Raw genomic sequence first — 17,285 nt, forward strand, 5'->3', positions numbered from 1 at the left:
AATGTAAACGTAATGAGGCTAAAAATTCAAAGAACTTCCTGCTGCACCACAGTTCCTGGTGGTCTCTTGTACTGAAGACGGTTAGTGCTTCGCCATGGTAAATCCATTTATTACTCTGAAAGATGTTGATGCAATAGCTGGCCCTGTGAAACCGTGCTCTTCTTTACAGAATGGTGCTTTTCTTTTGGAGACTACTTCTGATTCTCAAGCACAACAACTGCTTGCTGTCTCGCTTCTCCAGGGCTACCCTGTTCTGTCGAGGTCCATAGAACTCTGAATTCTTCCAATGGTGTAATTTACATTAGGCTGCATGATGGTCTAACTGAGACTGAAATCCAGTCTTACCTCTCTAATCAGGCTGTCATTACCATCCTTTGGGTGATGAAAATGGTAGATTCCTCCTTAATGCCCACCAACACTCTTTTTGTCACCTTTGATAGTCATGCTTCCATACAAGATCAAAGCAGGCTATGAAATTATCACAGTCCAACTGTACATACTGAACCTGATGTGCTGCTACCAGTTTCATCATTTCAAACACATTAGAATGGATTATATATAAAATCAAAGATGAGGTGACTTACCAAACGAAAGCGCTGGCAGGTCGATAGACACACAAACAAACACAAACATACACACAAAATTCAAGCTTTCGTAACAAACTGTTGCCTCATCAGGAAAGAGGGAAGGAGAGGGGAAGACGAAAGGAAGTGGGTTTTAAGGGAGAGGGTAAGGAGTCATTCCAATCCCGGGAGCGCCCGGGATTGGAATGACTCCTTACCCTCTCCCTTAAAACCCACTTCCTTTCGTCTTCCCCTCTCCTTCCCTCTTTCCTGATGAGGCAACAGTTTGTTGCAAAAGCTTGAATTTTGTGTGTATGTTTGTGTTTGTTTGTGTGTCTATCGACCTGCCAGCACTTTCGTTCGGTAAGTCACCTCATCTTTGATTTTATATATAATTTTTCCCACGTGGAATGTTTCCTTCTATTATATTGATAACATTAGAATGGATTGTTGACACCCAGCTACATGTGTAACCTTGGGTAGGGATGCACACGAGGGTGATTGTCTGACTCCTCCTCCCCACTGTATCAACAGCAATGCTGGCCGTGCCGCCAGCTCCCGGGATTGTCCTGTGTGTCTTAATAAGCGGGCTATCCAAGAGATTCAGGTAAAGAAAAAATTGACTTACCCAGTCTCTCACAACTTACTGACTGGTTGCAAACCCTGTATTCTCCTGTCTGACACCTATAGTTCTGTTCTTGTCACCCCTCACTCCATGAAGGTTGTGGCCATGCAGACATGTGACCTCCAATTCAGCTCTGAGGTTGGGAAATCGCCCAGTGTCAAGGTAGCATTGCCATATCCCCATCCAGCTGTGCAACAAGCCATCAAACTCTTGCCTCAAGGGGCGAAGCCACCAGTTGCACAACTGATACGACAGAAAGAGTACTCTCTTGAAGACTTCCTCCAACCCTCCAGTCAAACAATAGCTGAGTCTTCCTCTAACTGGAAAGGCTCAAAGAAGTCCACCAAAGGCAAACGGTCTTCTCATTTGCTGACTCAAAGATCCTCTTAGATGGTATCACCACATGATACCTTGGCCTGGCCAGCCTCTGTGTTGCCAGTGCACACCACCAACAGTTTTTCAGCATTGGACTCCAGAGACGGAGAGCACAAGCAAGCCGATGGACGCCATGGATCAGGATCCTCCTGCTTCTGTGCCCTGTAGTAGTGACTCTTCGCAGGCTGTCACTAGGCAGCTGCAGAGGTGACACCCCTCCATCTCTTCATCACGACTCTCCTCCAATGGAATGTTCATGGCCTTTGGTCTCACAAAGAGGATTTAAGGCTGCTTTTAGCATTGCATTGTCCCCTTGTACTCTGCCTTCAGGAAACTAAATTGTGCCCTCATGACCTCTTTGAACATTCATATTTCTTCCCAGTCGGTTCTGACCTTCCCCCTGATGTTGGCATAGCATCTCAAGAGGGCATCATGGTGGGATGATGATCATTGTCACCCCGTCTCCCTGACAACCCATTTTCAAGCTATTGCAGTTTGCCTTTTCCTTCCCCACCTGACTTTTTCCCTGTGTACCATTTACGTCCCTCCGTCATTTGATGTCACCTAGGCAGACTTCCTTCAGCTTGTTGGGCAGCTACCTCCCCCATTTTAGCTACTTGGTGACTTTAATGTGCATCATCCCCTTTGGGGTTCTTCCAGACCTGTCAGAGAGATGCCCTCTTGGCAGGTCTTCTTAACTACCTTTATCTCTTCCACCTTAACACTGAAGAACCTACTTTCCTCTCTGACTCCTTGCACACCTATTCCCATTTGGACCTATGTTTCTGCACTTCCCAGCTTGCCCATCATCTTCAGTGGTCCATTCTTTCTGACACTTACTCGAGCGACCATTTGCTGTGTGCTACCTGTTTGCTGACTCGTACCAAACAAGCATGCACACCAAAATGGCAGCGTACTAACACAGACTGGCAGCTTTACTCCTCCCTGGCGACCTTCAAAGAAAAGATTTCCCCAGCTGTGATGACCAGGTGGAATATCTCACAACCGTTATTTTTACTGCTGCAGAATGTTCCGTTCCTTGCAATTCCTCTTCACCACACTGTGGCCCAGTCCCATGGTGGACTGAGGGATGCCATGACACAATTCATGCACGGAGGCATGTTCTCTGCATTTTTAACTTTCATCCTACAATGGCAAACTGTGTTCATTATAAGCAAATGCAAGCGAAGTGCCATTGCATTCTATGGGATGGCAAAAGAGTTAGCTGGATTTCATTCACTATTTCTTTTAACAGTTCCACCCCTTCCTCTGTTGTGTGGGCCAACCTCCAGTGGCTCTCTGGGACTGAGATCCATTCCCCAATTTCTGGCCTGACAATAGCAGACAGTGTCATTGTGGACTATATTGCTATCTCCAACACCTTGGGCCGCCATTTTGTGGAAATTTTGAGCTCTTCCCACTATCACCCTGCCTTCCTCCATCGGAAACAAGCAGAGGAGGCTTGGGCAATACCCTTCTCTTCTCCAAATCATGAGCGCTACAGTGCCATCATTACTACGAGGGAGCTAGATCATGCTCTGTTCATCCTGATCCTCTGCCCCAGGGCCAGACGCCATCCACATTCAGATGTTGCAGCACCTTTCTCTTGCAGGCAAGTGCTTTCTGCTTAACACGTACAACGGCATCTGGGCAGATGGCACTTTTCGTGGACTTTACCATGAAGCCTCCATCATACCCATACCTAAGCCCGGTAAGGACTAAAACCTTCCTTCTAGCGACTGCCCCATCTCTCTCACCAGCTGAGTTTGCAAGGTGATGTAACATACACTCCTGGAAATGGAAAAAAGAACACATTGACACCGGTGTGTCAGACCCACCATACTTGCTCCGGACACTGCGAGAGGGCTGTACAAGCAATGATCACACGCACGGCACAGCGGACACACCAGGAACCGCGGTGTTGGCCGTCGAATGGCGCTAGCTGCGCAGCATTTGTGCACCGCCGCCGTCAGTGTCAGCCAGTTTGCCATGGCATACGGAGCTCCATCGCAGTCTTTAACACTGGTAGCATGCCGCGACAGCGTGGACGTGAACCATATGTGCAGTTGACGGACTTTGAGCGAGGGCGTATAGTGGGCATGCGGGAGGCCGGGTGGACGTACCGCCGAATTGCTCAACACGTGGGGCGTGAGGTCTCCACAGTACATCGATGTTGTTGCCAGTGGTCGGCGGAAGGTGCACGTGCCCGTCGACCTGGGACCGGACTGCAGCGATGCACGGATGCACGCCAAGACCGTAGGATCCTACGCAGTGCCGTAGGGGACCGCACCGCCACTTCCCAGCAAATTAGGGACACTGTTGCTCCTGGGGTATCGGCGAGGACCATTCGCAACCGTCTCCATGAAGCTGGGCTACGGTCCCGCACACCGTTAGGCCGTCTTCCGCTCACGCCCCAACATCGTGCAGCCTGCCTCCAGTGGTGTCGCGACAGGCGTGAATGGAGGGACGAATGGAGACGTGTCGTCTTCAGCGATGAGAGTCGCTTCTGCCTTGGTGCCAATGATGGTCGTATGCGTGTTTGGCGCCGTGCAGGTGAGCGCCACAATCAGGACTGCATACGACCTAGGCACACAGGGCCAACACCCGGCATCATGGTGTGGGGAGCGATCTCCTACACTGGCCGTACACCACTGGTGATCGTCGAGGGGACACTGAATAGTGCACGGTACATCCAAACCGTCATCGATCCCATCGTTCTACCATTCCTAGACCGGCAAGGGAACTTGCTGTTCCAACAGGACAATGCACGTCCGCATGTATCCCGTGCCACCCAACGTGCTCTAGAAGGTGTAGGTCAACTACCCTGCCCAGCAAGATCTCCGGATCTGTCCCCCATTGAGCATGTTTGGGACTGGATGAAGCGTCGTCTCACGTGGTCTGCACGTCCAGCACGAACGCTGGTCCAACTGAGGCACCAGGTGGAAATGGCATGGCAAGCCGTTCCACAGGACTACATCCAGCATCTCTACGATCGTCTCCATGGGAGAATAGCAGCCTGCATTGCTGCGAAAGGTGGATATACACTGTACTAGTGCCGACATTGTGCATGCTCTGTTGCCTGTGTCTATGTGCCTGTGGTTCTGTCAGTGTGATCATGTGATGTATCTGACCCCAGGAATGTGTCAATAAAGTTTCCCCTTCCTGGGACAATGAATTCACGGTGTTCTTATTTCAATTTCCAGGAGTGTATGATTTGTGCCCAGGTGGTATGGTGGCTTGAGTCTCGCAATTTACTAACGAATGCACAGTGTGGATTTCCAGCGCACCATTCTGCAGTTGACCATCAACATTTAATGAATGGTTTTCTGTGGAAATTCCAGACTGTGGCCATGTTTTTCGATTTGGAGAAGGCCTACGACACCTGCTGGAGAACTGGTATCTTCCATACTCTTTACACATGGAGCTCTGTGGCCACCTGCCCTGTTTCCTTCAGGAATTTTTGAAAGACCGTGTTTTTTTTTTCAAGGTGTGTTTGGGTTCTGACTTGTCAGACAACTTTAGCCAGGAAAACAGTGTGCCTCAGTGTTCCATTCTAAGTGTCGTCCTCTTTGCTACGGCCCTTAACCCTATAATGGCCTGTCGTGTCTCCATCGGACATCTGCTGCTCCCTTTTTGTCGAGGATTTTGCCATCTATTGCAGTTCTCCACGGACCTGTCTCACTGATTGTTGTCTTCAGCAATGTCTTGAATCATCTTTACTCATGGAGCATCAACAATGGCTTTCATTTTTCGACTGACAAAACCATTTGTACACTACTGGCCATTAAAATTGCTATACCAAGAAGAAATGCAGATGATAAACGGGCTTTCATTGGACAAATATATTATACTAGAACTGACATGTGGTTACATTTTCACGCAATTTGGGTGCATATATCCTGAGAAATCAATACCCAGAACAACCACCCCTGGCCGTAATAACAGCCTTGATACGCCTCGGCATTGAGTCAAACAGAGCTTGGATGGCGTGTACAGGTACAGCTGCCCATGCAGGTTCAACACGATACCACAGTTCATCAAGAGTAGTGACTGGCGTATTGTGATGAGCCAGTTGCTCAGCCACCATTGACCAGATGTTTTCAATTGTTGAGAGATCTGGAGAATGTGCTGGCCAGGGCAGCAGTCGAACATTTTCTGCATCCAGAAATGCCCGTACAGGACCTGCAACATGCGGTCATGCATTACCCTGCTGAAGTTTAGGGTTTCGCAGGGATCAAATGAAGGGTAGAGCCACAGGTCATAATACATCTGAAATGTAATGTCCACTGTTCAAAGTGCCGTCAATGTGAACAAGAGCTGACCGAGACCTGTAACCAATGGCACCCCATACCATCACGCCAGGTGATATGCCAGTATGGCAATGATGAATACAAGCTTCCAATGTGTGTTCACCACGATGTCACCAAACACGGATGCGACCATCATGATGCTGTAAACAGAACCTGGATTCATCCGAAAAAATGATGTTTTGCGATTCGTGTACCCAGGTTCGTCGTTGAGTACACCATCGCAGGTGCCCCTGTCTGTGATGCAGCATCGAGGGTAACTGCAGCCATGGTCTCTGAGCTGATAGTTCATGCTGCTGCAAACGTCGATGGTTGTTGTCTTGCAAACGTCCCCATCTGTTGACTCAGGGATCGAGACGTGGCGGCACGATCCATTACAGCCATGCGGATAAGATGCCTGTCATCTCAACTGCTAGTGATACGAGTCCGTTGGGATCCAGCAAGGCATTCGGTATTACCTTCCTGAATCCACCGATTCCATTTCTGCTACCAGTCATTGGATCTTGACCAACGCGAGCAGCAATGTCGCGATACGATAAACCGCAACCACGATGGGCTACAGTCTGACCTTTATCAAAGTCGGAAACATGATGGTACGCATTTCTCCTCCTTACACGAGGCATCACGATGTTTCACCAGGCAACACCGGTCAACTGTTGTTTGTGTATGAGAAATTGGTTTGAAGCTTCCCTCATGTCAGCACGTTGTAGGTGTCACCACCGGCGCCAACCTTGTGTGAATGCTCTAAAAAGCTAATCATTTGCATATCACAGTATCTTCTTCCTGTTGGTTAAGTTTCACATCTGTTGCACGTCATCTTCATGGTGTAGCAATTTTAATGGCCAGTAGTGTATGAATTTCTGGAGGCACAAATGGTTTCTCCTACCATCTTCACATCTTAGTCCAGCTACCCTTCCATTTGTTGAAACTACGAAATTCCTGAGGCTCATGTTAGATAGGAATCTTCCTTGGTCTTCCCATGTGTCTTACCTGGCAGCCTGCTGTACATGGTTTCTCTATGTCCTATGTGTCCTCAGTGGTGCTTCCTGGGATGCTGATTGAACCACGCTCCTCCATTTGTACCGGTCCCTTGTCCATCCGAAACTCAACTACGGGTGCTTTGTTAATGCGTCTGTATGTCCATCCCTCTTACACCATCTCAGCACTATCCACCATCATGGCATCTGTTTGGCCAGTGACGCCTTTTACACTAGTAATGTTGGGACTCTGTATGCTGAAGCTGCGGAACTCCCACTGTCTACCTCCATGGCTTTCTCCTCAGCAGGTATGTATGCTGTTTGTCTGCCATGGGTGGCCACCCATCCTATGCCTCCTCCTCCGATGATTCGTTTGACCATCAGTATGGGGCAAGTCCATCTTCTCTGTTACCTCCTGGAGTCCACATTTGGCACTTGCTACGGTGGCTCAACTTACCACCTGCAACTTTCCCGGTGGGTGTGGCCCTCACCATCTTGGATTCTTGAAGTGGCCCATGTTAACCTTGACTTTCATTCACTTATAAGGACACTACTCCAGCCTCACTCTATTGCTTTCAGTTTCACAACCTTCTCATGGAACTTCGCGATAGTACCTTCATATGCACTGAAGACTCTCACATTGACAGTGAAGTAGGGTGTACCTTTGTCATTGGCACCTTGTCTTTTGGTATCAGCTTCCGGCACGCTCAGTTTTTACAGCAGAGCTCTTCGCCTTGTGTCTGGCCATGGAGTACATCTGATGACACAGACTTTCCAATTGTGTCCTCTGCTCAGATTCACTCAGTGCCCTTCAAAGTCTGTGTGTGGTGCACACTGCCCATCCCTTAGTGCAGCGGGTCCAGGAACACTGTCACTTGCTCACTCTTTGTGGAGCCACTGTGATGTTATGTGGGTTCCTGGTTGCATCAGTCTTGATGAGAAATGAGGCCACGGATACTGCTGCCAAGGCTGCAGTCCTCTTACCTTGGCCCACTAGTACTTCCATTTCCTCTGATGTCTGTGTTGCTATCTGTCAGCAGGTGGTGTCACTTCGGCATCACCTCTGGTCCTCCCTTTATGGGACCAAGATCCATGGAATTAAGCCTCTCCCAGCTGCCTGGACAACCTTCTCTCAGCCCTCTTGCCATGAGATCATTTTAGTTAGGTTTTGTATTGGGTACTGTCTTTTTAGCCATCGCCATTTGTCAAGTGGTGCTCCCCCACCACTTTGTGTTCAACCTTTGATGGTTCAATATTTCCTGATGGAATGCCATTTTTGTAACTACTTACGTTCTTGATTACATTTGCATTCCGAGTTATCGGTCATTTTAGAGAATGATGTGGGGACTGTCAACCATGTTTTACTTTTTATCCATCATACCATGGAGAAGGATATTTAATCTTTAGTTCAGGATCTCCACATCTCTATGGCATATTTTAAGGACCTTTATTCAAATCCCTATTTTTAGCTGTCTTTCCTTCCATCAATTGGGCTTAATGTGTAGTTGTTTTTAACTCCTTTTTTTTTCTTTGTGTTCTAGGATTCTGACATGGGAATGTATGACCGTAGTTGTTTTTGTGCCTAAAACAAAACTTCACACTACCTGAAACTTTCCAAATGGGTGTGAACCCTTCACCACCTTGGCTTCGCAAAGCGTCCCATGTTAACCTTGGCTTTCATTTGCTTCCTAAAGACACTTCACCAGACTCGGTCTATCACCCTCAGTTTCATGACCTTTGCATGGAACTCCACGATAGTACCTTTGCACACACTGATGGCTCTCGGACCGACTGTGGACTCGGGTGTGCCTTCATCATTGGCACCTGTGTCTTTTGATTTCATCTTGCAGCACACTGCTCAGTATTTATAGGTGAGCTCTTTGCCCTGTATCAGGCCACAGAATACATCTAGTGACACAGATTTTCAATTGTGTCCTCTGCTCAGACTCACTCGGCACCCTTCGAATAGTATGTGCACTGTACACCACTCATCCCTTAGTGCAACGAGTCCAGGAAAACTGTCACTTGCTCACTCTTGGTAGAGCCAGTGTGATGCTTCTGTGGGTTCCTTGTCATGTTGTCTGCTAGGAATCAAGGCTGCTGACACTGCTGCCAAGGCTGTAGTCCTCATACCTGAGTCTGCAAGTTCCTATATTCCCTCCGATGATCTCTGTCCCTTTGCCATCGCCAATAGTCCTCCCTTCACAGGAATAAGCTTCAGCTTATTAAGCCTCTCCCAGTGGCTTGGACGACCTCCTCTCAGCCCTCCCGCCAGGAGGAGGTCATTTTAACTCAGCTGCATATTGGACACTGCCTTTTTTGCCATCGTCATTTGATAAGTGGCGCTACTGCTTCACTTTGTACACATTGTGCCCAAGTTTTAACTATCCATCATTTCCTGACTGAATGCCCATTTTTTTAACTGTTTACATTTGTGCTTAGCTCTGCCATCTGAGCTAATGGCCATTTTAGCAAACGACACGTGGGCTATCGACTGCGTTTTCTTTTTTATCCGCCAAAGCAATATGGCGAAAGCCATTTAATTTTTAGTTTTGTCCTCAGTTTCTCTATGGTATCTTTTTTAGCCCTTTCTTTATGTCCCTGTTTTTATCTGTCTTCTCTTATGTCAGTTTGGACAGATGTATGGTCGTTTTTTAACTCCTCTCTGTCTTCGTGTTCTATATTTTTGACTTGGGGATGTATGACTCCAGTCTTTTTTTTTCCCCACTCCCAAAGCAAAACAAAACCAATCCAAATCTTTGAGAAGGCTATTTACTCTTAGGCTTTTGATAATTTGTAGTACAAGATACTTACTGATTTGTAGAACATTAAGTGAATAAGGGAAAAGTATTCACTCTTTGAAAAAGCTAGTTACTGTTTGGCTTTTGATCTTTATCGTATTTATGAAAATGGTTTTATTGGTTGATATGTGCCATGTGGTAAGACTAAAAGTAATGACTAAAATGCTTATACAATCTTCATTGTGTTTAATTGATACTTCTACAGTACTTTTTGTATAAAGTACACATTATATAATGTATAGTTACATCAACAGCAGTATGCATATATGCGCACTCCAGCTCATGCAAGTGCTGACACTGCACATGCTGAAGCACCGCGTCTTGGAACAGCTTGGAAGGGGGGACAGCATGGAGCACATCATGAGCTATGTTTACCCAAACAGGCGGACATGCAAGGGCAGCTGATGTTATTGCATGTAGAGTATCTTACTTAGTTACTGCCACTACTCGTAACAAAGATACTGATATAAGAGTGCAGCTGTCTGTAGCAACTAGTCTTTAATAAAATCAGTGTGTTAAGCATCACCTCCAATGTCAAATCTAAAATTGTTTACATCTTATTAACAGGTTACCAGTATGGAAAACATTATTTGCTAAAGGTATGCTACTCGGTTGATGATATGAGATTTTAAGGCTACACATTTTACTGTATTTGCAGTTACTTGCTTCTGGAGGTGCTCCTTATGTTGTAGATATTGATCTTCCAGTAACTTAAATTTAGCATCTACTTATGCTCCATGATCTCTTTATAATCTCGTTAGTCCTGTTCTGAAAACCCTTATGAAAAGTCTGTATTTGCTTTGATACTGCAGTCTTGAACTGAATAACCTGACCTCCAAATTATTCCTTAATGGATTCAAAGTTCTTCCTTAATGGATTCCAAGTTCTGCCTAAGCTCTTTTGTCCTTTCTGTTAAATGCTGCTCCAGTTCTTGACTTATCTGCTCACCACTTTGTTCCATAATGCTTATCTGGCCTTCCATCCATTTCACAAACATTACTGTGTTTGCTGCAGGTGTCATTATATCCTCCCAACCTCCTGATTACTAGCCAAACCACTGTTATTGAATGAAGGGCTGCTACCATTCAAATTATAAGCTGTCATTGGCTCCTGCCTATCTACTGTTGTTTCTAAAATTTCGTCTTTTCATAACCCGCTTTGTCTCCATAGCAAATTTTGTGACAAATAGAGCTGAATAAGTACAAAGCACACCTGCCACTGTATATGTATAACTGCTGTCCCTCTGTGCGTGTGCCAACTCTGTGTCCTTCATGCACTGCTCAAGCCACCCCTTGATGTTCTTCACCTCACTGTACTCAACTGTTGTGCAGTTTACTTCAGTCTAAAACCAGTTTGCTCACCTGCCATTTCTTGTTCATCGTCCATATAAATGCATCTTTCATTCAACTATCATCCACACTCATTTTTCAATTGACAAGGGGTAGGATATCAACACCATATGGATAGTTAAAAATATATTATTGGAAGAACACTTCCTCTCATCCTACACTAAATTTCCTGGGCAGTCTTTCAGTCTTCACATGAACTCGCAGTAGTGCCAGGCAAACCAACCACACACACACACACACACACACACACACACACACACACTAACTGCATTCACTGGGTAGTATTGCTTTGAATTGGAGAAGGCCGTGATGCATACCAGACTTGCAACCTGATATGTTTCAGCAGTCAGTAACATCCAAACCAGGACTGATGTGATAACTAAACATATGAAGTTAGCATTTTATATTTTGTGTATTGTTGAACATTCTAGGTCTGAGATTTTAGTGTGTTGTAGAGACTTGCTCATTTGTTTTTATTTCTGCAGTAGTCTATTGTTTAACCTCACTTGTCTAAGTGTCTTAGCATGGCATTATAGATGTACATATGAAAGATGTTTATCACAATATATTTAGAGCACATTCTTAGAGTCATGGTTTTTTTAGTGTTTGTAACACAAATAAGCAGGAAAGACTATATCTTAACAGAATGTCACAAGAGTTAATGCGATAAACATTGTTAAATAGATAATATAAACATTTTCTTTGTTTTCAAGTGGGAAGTCCAGATGAGGCTTCAAGATGTCTTTCAGTCATTGCTGAGGACTCAAGTATTCCACCATCTCTTGCATCATCAAGCCATTCACTTGCAAATGGAAATAAATGGAGACATAGTCAGAGGTTTATGGTGACAGTGGTGGAAAATGGAGAAGATAAACAATTGAAACAGTGAAGTGGGAAAGCAGTTAAATTTTAAAAATATATTTTAAAGCTTACCTTTTTAATATAACTAATTATTTATTAAAACATATGTTTACAATAGTTTTTAAACCAAAACTTTTTATGTGGCAAAATAAAAATACCAATTTTATGTTTCTGTTATTATAAAAACTGTAAATGTACAAAAAGAAAAACATTAGAAAAGTAAATAGTTTAATATTTACTTTCATGCTTTCAAATTCAATATTGCATATTAAGAATAAAATCTTAACACTAACAGCTGTGGCCAATCAGCTTATTCTCAAACTGTTTATCACTTTCAATTTTTGTGACATTAACAAGCAATTTTTATTGATGTGGTGTATTAATTTATTATGCAATAAAATTAACAGTAAGCCTAAACCTGCTGCATTTAACTACTATTGGTTGCATATGAAACTACTCAACAGTAGTACAGGAAAGGTATTGGGCTCAAACAGAGAAATTAATTAAACATTGATTGAAGACAGGTAAACTTCATTCAGAGAGATGTTTGTTGCAATAGAGACAAGCAAGGGAAAGAATTTTACCAGACAAACATCACACATGAAAAAAGTAATTGAGAATTGCCCAAAAATACAAACTAGTCAAAATATAAATGAAGTAAGTGCAGATAAAATCAGGTATGAGATGCTGTGAATCTCCAACAGAGGAGTGAATCCACATTAGTGATTCACAATAATGATGCAGCAAAATTACAGCACTTGAAGTAACTTAACGTGGTAAGTAGAAGATTATCAGTGTGTAACAACTGCTGTACAAAATCCATACAATCAGGAATATTTTGTTCATTTTCCCCTTCCTATGTTTGGAAACATGGACACATGAATTAAACAAGCGCTCCTATTCATCCCTCCCATATATTTCCATTGTAGATAATACATTAAATGAGACAAAAATTATAAGAGTTGCAGGACTCACACACACACACACACACACACACACACACACACACACACACACACACACAGTCAGAGTTCCAATATACATGTAAAAAGAATTAAAACTAATTTTTGGTTACTGGTGTAAATTGATGAGTTAAGACTGTGAAAAAGAAAGGTGAGGATATAAAACACTGCAATCAGTGAATGAAGGCTTTCATGACTGGACGACATAGCTGCTGATAAGTCAGCAAGACTCAGTGGAGAAGCACCTCTGATGGTGTCCCGCGCAGTCCTGGATGAAATGTCAGGAACAGAAGAGTTTCTTGGACCACGGCCTCACATCCCGAAAGGTTTACCAGCAGCTACTGCAGTCAGTGCTGACTAACAATGGAGTACAGCTAAGTGGAAGTATTTATAAAATGTTCTTGTTAACTGAAAATTTCAATTTAAGTAAAATAATTCTGGTATTATTACATTTGTGGAATATAGCATTCCTTTTTATCCAAACAATGGAAAATCCAGGATGGAATGTAACAATATCAGAGAAGGAAAGTTGCTACTCACCATATGGCGGAGATGCTGAGTTGTGATAGGCACAACAAAAAGATTCACACAATTATAGCTTTCGGCCATTAAGGCCTTTGTCAGTACTACACACTCGCGCACAACTTGCACACACACATCTGCAGTCTCAGAGAGCTGAAACTACACTGCGAGCAGCAGCACCTATCCCCACTTCTTCCCCGTTGCCACCTCATTCCCTTCTCTCGGCGTTCTGCTGTATGTCGACCTGGCTATTCCCCTGGTTTCCTGTATTGGTTGAAATTTTGTTCCTTTTGCCTGTTCTTTCACCCTTTTGGGATTTTTGGATTTCAGTCCCCACTTGAGGTTTGACCACTTCATAGTTTCCCGTTTTTTGTATGAGCCATATGGGGAAGAACTCCCTCCCTAGCATCTATGGTGTGGATTCCTCTCACCTCTCCCTTCCTCACTGTAGCCCCCTTCCACCCTGCTAGGTCACCAGCACATGGGGCTGTTGTGTACCAACATGGCTGAAACCCCTGACAACACAGGGATCACGTTACTGATACCCGAGCTGTTACCTCCCTGTGTATGACAACGAGTGGTTGTTGCATGTCGTATTGGAGCATCTGAACTCCTGGCAACGGCCGCCATGCCAGATGGCTCTTGCTGTGGCTGATTGGCGCCCATGGGGAGAACCCCTAGTTGGAGTGGGTGGTATCGGGGCGAATGCTTGGCGCATGAAGCGTATCAAGCTGCAAAAATCTGGCCGTTCTCACAAGGCTGTCTCCTCAAATGGTGAAGGATCCTTAAATGCTGTCTCGTATGACCTGGCAGCCTTCCCTTCCCTGGTTACAGCATGGGACGAGGGCCAGGCTCACCGTCTTGGGCTGAAACCTTTTCTCCGTTACCTCATCTGTACTAGGATGGATGGGGACACATTCACCGCCACAAAGCCACTGTTTTTCATGGAAAATATGGAGGACAAGTTTGGTGAAGAGGAGTTTATTAGTAAGATGCGGTTTGGCTCCCTGTTGTTTAAAGCACTAATCTTACAGAACCATCTGGTTTACTTACTGGTAATGTTGGACTACAATAGAGTGAAAATGAAGGTTGTATAGTTTTCCATTTAATCATATGATTGATCTCTTCTCTTACTGCCTCTCGTTTTGCCCATAGAATAGGATACAACATTACCCAAAATGTCTTATGTGGATAGACTTCAAATTTATATTCATAGTCTTTGATTACTCCTGGCTCCTTACTGAAAGCATTGGCATACTTAAATAACAAGTTAGGAAGTTCTTGTCATTGCATCTCATTTAGTACCTGTGATTCACTTAGTTTCTGCTCTACCATTTTGTAACTAACCTCAGTGTTTGCTCCTTGTTCAGTATGAAATTTGTTTGTGAAATATACAGCTGGAAAGGAATATGGTAGTACTACATTTGACTCTGGTTTGTTTTTGTTACTTTCATCAGGTGTTTTGACTAAATCAATAGAAAAGTTTACTACTACCCATGTTAGTCTGTGTATTGCATGTTCTAAATGGGTCCATGCCAATAAGGCAATTATAAGAAAGTTGCACTTCACTGTAAAATGTTCGCTTTGTACTGGAATAAGTGCCTGATGTTTAACTAATTTAGTCTTACTGCCTGTAGAAGTTTGCACCTTGCAATTTTGGACAGGAAATGTTGGGAATGTGCCTCTCTTCTTCAATTCAGAAAAAAATGTATGTGCCATTTTGTTAGTTGAACCTGTATCTAAAATTGTGTGTCAAATATTTTCACCTTAATGATTGCTTGTACTTGTTCTTTCTTGACTTTATCAACTATATCTAACCCACGCTGATACAAATCATCCTTGATGTCACCTTGTTTGTCAAACCTGATGAAACATGTTTATAGTTTTGCTTTGGCCTCACTCCCTGAGAGGTCAATAACCTGGGGCTTAACTACGACCGGTTGGTGTCCTCTGGCAGCGTAGTGTGGTTTAGTTCATTACTTGGAGTAATTGCAGTTAGTTGCACTGTATGTGTATTTCGCCAATTTGTGTCATTCGCTGCTGTGAAGTTATTCTGCTGTCCAAAGATCAGCTGCGGTACAACGTAAGGTATGGCATTGTTGCCGCACGCCGACCACTGCTGCTGCTGACTGTTTCTGTTCATCTTCAGCATAGGGCCTTGTGATGGTGAAATGTAATTCATTCGTGGGTTGAAATACCCCTGTTGTTTTGAAAATTTCTTTTAAATCATTTATTCTTTCCATTCCTGTTACCATACTCATTACCTCTGGGTATTTAACTTTGCTGTTGTGTGTACCATCCTTGCTGTATGTTTAGATCACATTTTACTGACTGATTTACATAACTATGTTGTTTTTGTGCCTGATTTTCTGTTGCTCTATTGGGCACAGATCTTTCCTCATAGATTAAGTCGATAGAATCAATCAGTGCCGTGCTCTGGCATTGTGACTAATGTGCAATGGTAAACGACTTTTCAAATTTTTTAATGCATCTGCATGTGATACAGGGTTCGTCCAGTAGCGTGTCTTGTTCTGGTATTTTTCAAAGTATCCTTGTAGGCTACCATATTTTTCATAGAATGGTGGAGGGTTGAAAACCTCACATCTGAGTCTTTCACGAACTACCTCAGGCCAGTATTTGTCGAGGAAATTTATTTATTTACTTATCTCTTGTTCCGGTGATCCATGTTTTGACATTATCACAGGATATGGAAAGTGTCAATTTTACAAGCTTTTGGCCAGAATTTATGGTAATACATGAAATAAAACAAAAACAGTAAACAGTAACTTAGGTCTCACTACAAAAAATACATTTTAGAGATAGATAAGGATTGCAAAATAATAAGTGTTACAGAGAAATAAATATTGCAAAATATATGTTTACAATAAAAATATTCGGTATTACAAATACAAATTTTGGCATAAATTTGCAATTTACAATACAAGAAATGTTAAACACTGTAGTTCAGGAACTCTTCTATTGTATAAAATGATCCTTGCAATAGGAACTGCCTTAAGGTTATTTTAAACAAGAGATAACCATCTACCAAACACTTAATTCTTGAAGAGAGGACATTAAAAATCTTACAGCCACTGAAATGGACTCCTTTCTGCACCATACTTAGATTTCGCTCTTCATAGTGGATATCATGTTTCCTTCTAGTATTGTGACTGTGATATGCACTATTCAGCTTAAAGATGGATTTTTCTTTCCTTATGAAGCACATCAAAGACAATATACAGGGTGTTTCAAAAATGACCGGTATATTTGAAACGGCAATAAAAACTAAACGAGCAGCGATAGAAATACACCGTTTATTGCAATATGCTTGGGACAACAGTACATTTTCAGGCGGACGAACTTTCAAAATTACAGTAGTTACAATTTTCAACAACAGATGGTGCTGCAAGTGATGTGAAAGATATAGAAGACAACGCAGTCTGTGGGTGCGCCATTCTGTACGTCGTCTTTCTGCTGTAAGTGTGTGCTGTTCACAACGTGCAAGTGTGCTGTAGACAACATGGTTTATTCCTTAGAACAGAGGATTTTTCTGGTGTTGGAATTCCACCGCCTAGAACAGTGTTGTTGCAACAAGACGAAGTTTTCAACGGAGGTTTAATGTAACCAAAGGACCGAAAAGCGATACAATAAAGGATCTGTTTGAAAAATTTCAACGGACTGGGAACGTGACGGATGAATGTGCTGGAAAGGTAGGGCGACCGCGTACGGCAACCACAGAGGGCAACGCGCAGCTAGTGCAGCAGGTGATCCAACAGCGGCCTCGGGTTTCCGTTTGCCGTGTTGCAGCTGCGGTCCAAATGACGCCAACGTCCACGTATCGTCTCATGCGCCAGAGCTTACACCTCTATCCATACAAAATTCAAACGCGGCAACCCCTCAGCGCCGCTACCATTGCTGCACGAGAGACATTCGCTAACAATAT

At 43.7% G+C, this 17,285-nt stretch overlaps 1 protein-coding gene across 1 annotated transcript in view; it reads left to right on the forward strand.

Annotated features, from left to right (window-relative positions):
• LOC124606868 overlaps positions 1–12,083 on the forward strand; it is a 231,354-nt gene extending 219,271 nt beyond the window's left edge. The window contains exon 13 of the mRNA XM_047138956.1: positions 11,711–12,083. Coding sequence (XP_046994912.1) covers positions 11,711–11,886 — 176 coding nt within the window. The 3' untranslated portion in view covers positions 11,887–12,083. The remainder of the gene's footprint in view (positions 1–11,710) is intronic.
• The last annotated feature ends 5,202 nt before the right edge of the window (positions 12,084–17,285 follow it).

This window comes from Schistocerca americana, chromosome 3 (genome assembly GCF_021461395.2).
Source record: "Schistocerca americana isolate TAMUIC-IGC-003095 chromosome 3, iqSchAmer2.1, whole genome shotgun sequence".
NCBI lineage: Eukaryota > Metazoa > Arthropoda > Insecta > Orthoptera > Acrididae > Schistocerca > Schistocerca americana.